At 33.0% G+C, this 1,293-nt stretch overlaps 1 protein-coding gene across 1 annotated transcript; it reads left to right on the top strand.

Moving 5' to 3' along the window:
* Window positions 1-31: 31 nt before the first annotated feature.
* Window positions 32-587, top strand: N7537_007285 (uncharacterized protein; the record flags this gene model as incomplete). The annotated part of the gene is made up of 3 exons (XM_056898342.1): window positions 32-105; window positions 170-200; window positions 261-587. Coding segments are annotated over 3 exons (432 nt in total), but the record flags the coding sequence as incomplete, so codon positions are not given.
* Between the last annotated feature and the right edge of the window lie 706 nt (window positions 588-1,293).

Here is a 1,293-nt window from a genome sequence, read left to right as displayed (position 1 = left end):
GCCGCCTAGGTAGTAAATAGGATAAGTATAGATCGTTACTAGTATTATTACCGAACAGCGAGACCCTATATACCTAGGGTATAATAGAACTAGTAATTTGCCTAAGTAAGTAGACTAGTACGAAAGTAATATAGGTAATTAATATAGAAGGATATAATATAATACTTAGTAACGACTTCCTATATAAGTATAACCCCTACGTTAGCTTCCCTATAAAAAGGATATAGCTTACCGACTATAATAGAGATTACGAAGTATAGATAGTAGACGGCCGTATACTTAGTAGGGAGGAGAAAGGGACGCTAAACTTACTATTAAAGAGGGAGGTCCGCCGGTCCCTAAAAGATAAGAATACCGAGTATATAGTCTTATATACTATAGCGGGCGAGGACTATAAACTAACGACTAACGACCTTCGCTTAGCTAAGCTATTTAGGAAGTTTACCGATATCTTTCCTAACGACTTACTAAAGGAGTTACCCCCCGAACGTAACTTCGTCTATTATATTAATATTAATACCGCCGACCTAGTAAATATAAATACTTATCCCCTATTTTATAAGAAGCTTAAGGAGCTTAGGAAATAAGTAAAGGACTTACTAGATAAGGGATTAATCTAGATATTAGCTAGTCTCTAGGGATTTCTAGTAGTATTCGTTAAGAAGTCTAAAAGAGTATAAAGAATATATATTAACTACTACGCCCTTAATAAACTTACCGCTAAGAATAGATACCCTATCCTAAGGATTTAGGACTTACTAGATATCGTTAGCTAGGCTAAGTACTTATTAAAGATCGACTTAGCGGCCGGATATTAGTAAGTAAGAATAGTTAAAGAAGTAATACTAAAGATAGTATTTAATACTATTTAGAGGAAGTACGAATAGAGGGCGATACTATTTAGGCTTTATAATATACTAGCTACCTTTTAGATATTAATAAACGAGATACTCCGCCTTTACTTAGATAAGTCGGTTATAGTATACTTAGACGATATATTAGTATACTTAAAGATACTTATAGAGTACTATACCTACTTAGAGGAAGTACTATAGTACTTATATAAGTAGAAGCTTTATATTAAACCGAAGAAGTACGTATTTATTACTAAGGAGTTAGAATTCTATAGCTATATTATTAGGGATAGTAAGGTTTAAGCCGTTATAATAAAACTAGATATTATTAAGGAGTAGCCCCGGCTAATAAATATTAATAAAGTTCGCTATTTTCTAGGCTTAGCTACTTACTACCGACGCTTTATTAAAGACTTCGTAAAAATAGCGGTAGTCTTAT

The sequence above is a fragment of the Penicillium hordei genome (assembly GCF_028827395.1).
Source record: "Penicillium hordei strain IBT 12815 chromosome Unknown utg000003l_segment0_segment0, whole genome shotgun sequence".
NCBI lineage: Eukaryota > Fungi > Ascomycota > Eurotiomycetes > Eurotiales > Aspergillaceae > Penicillium > Penicillium hordei.
This window is presented reverse-complemented; position numbering and strand designations above follow the sequence as displayed.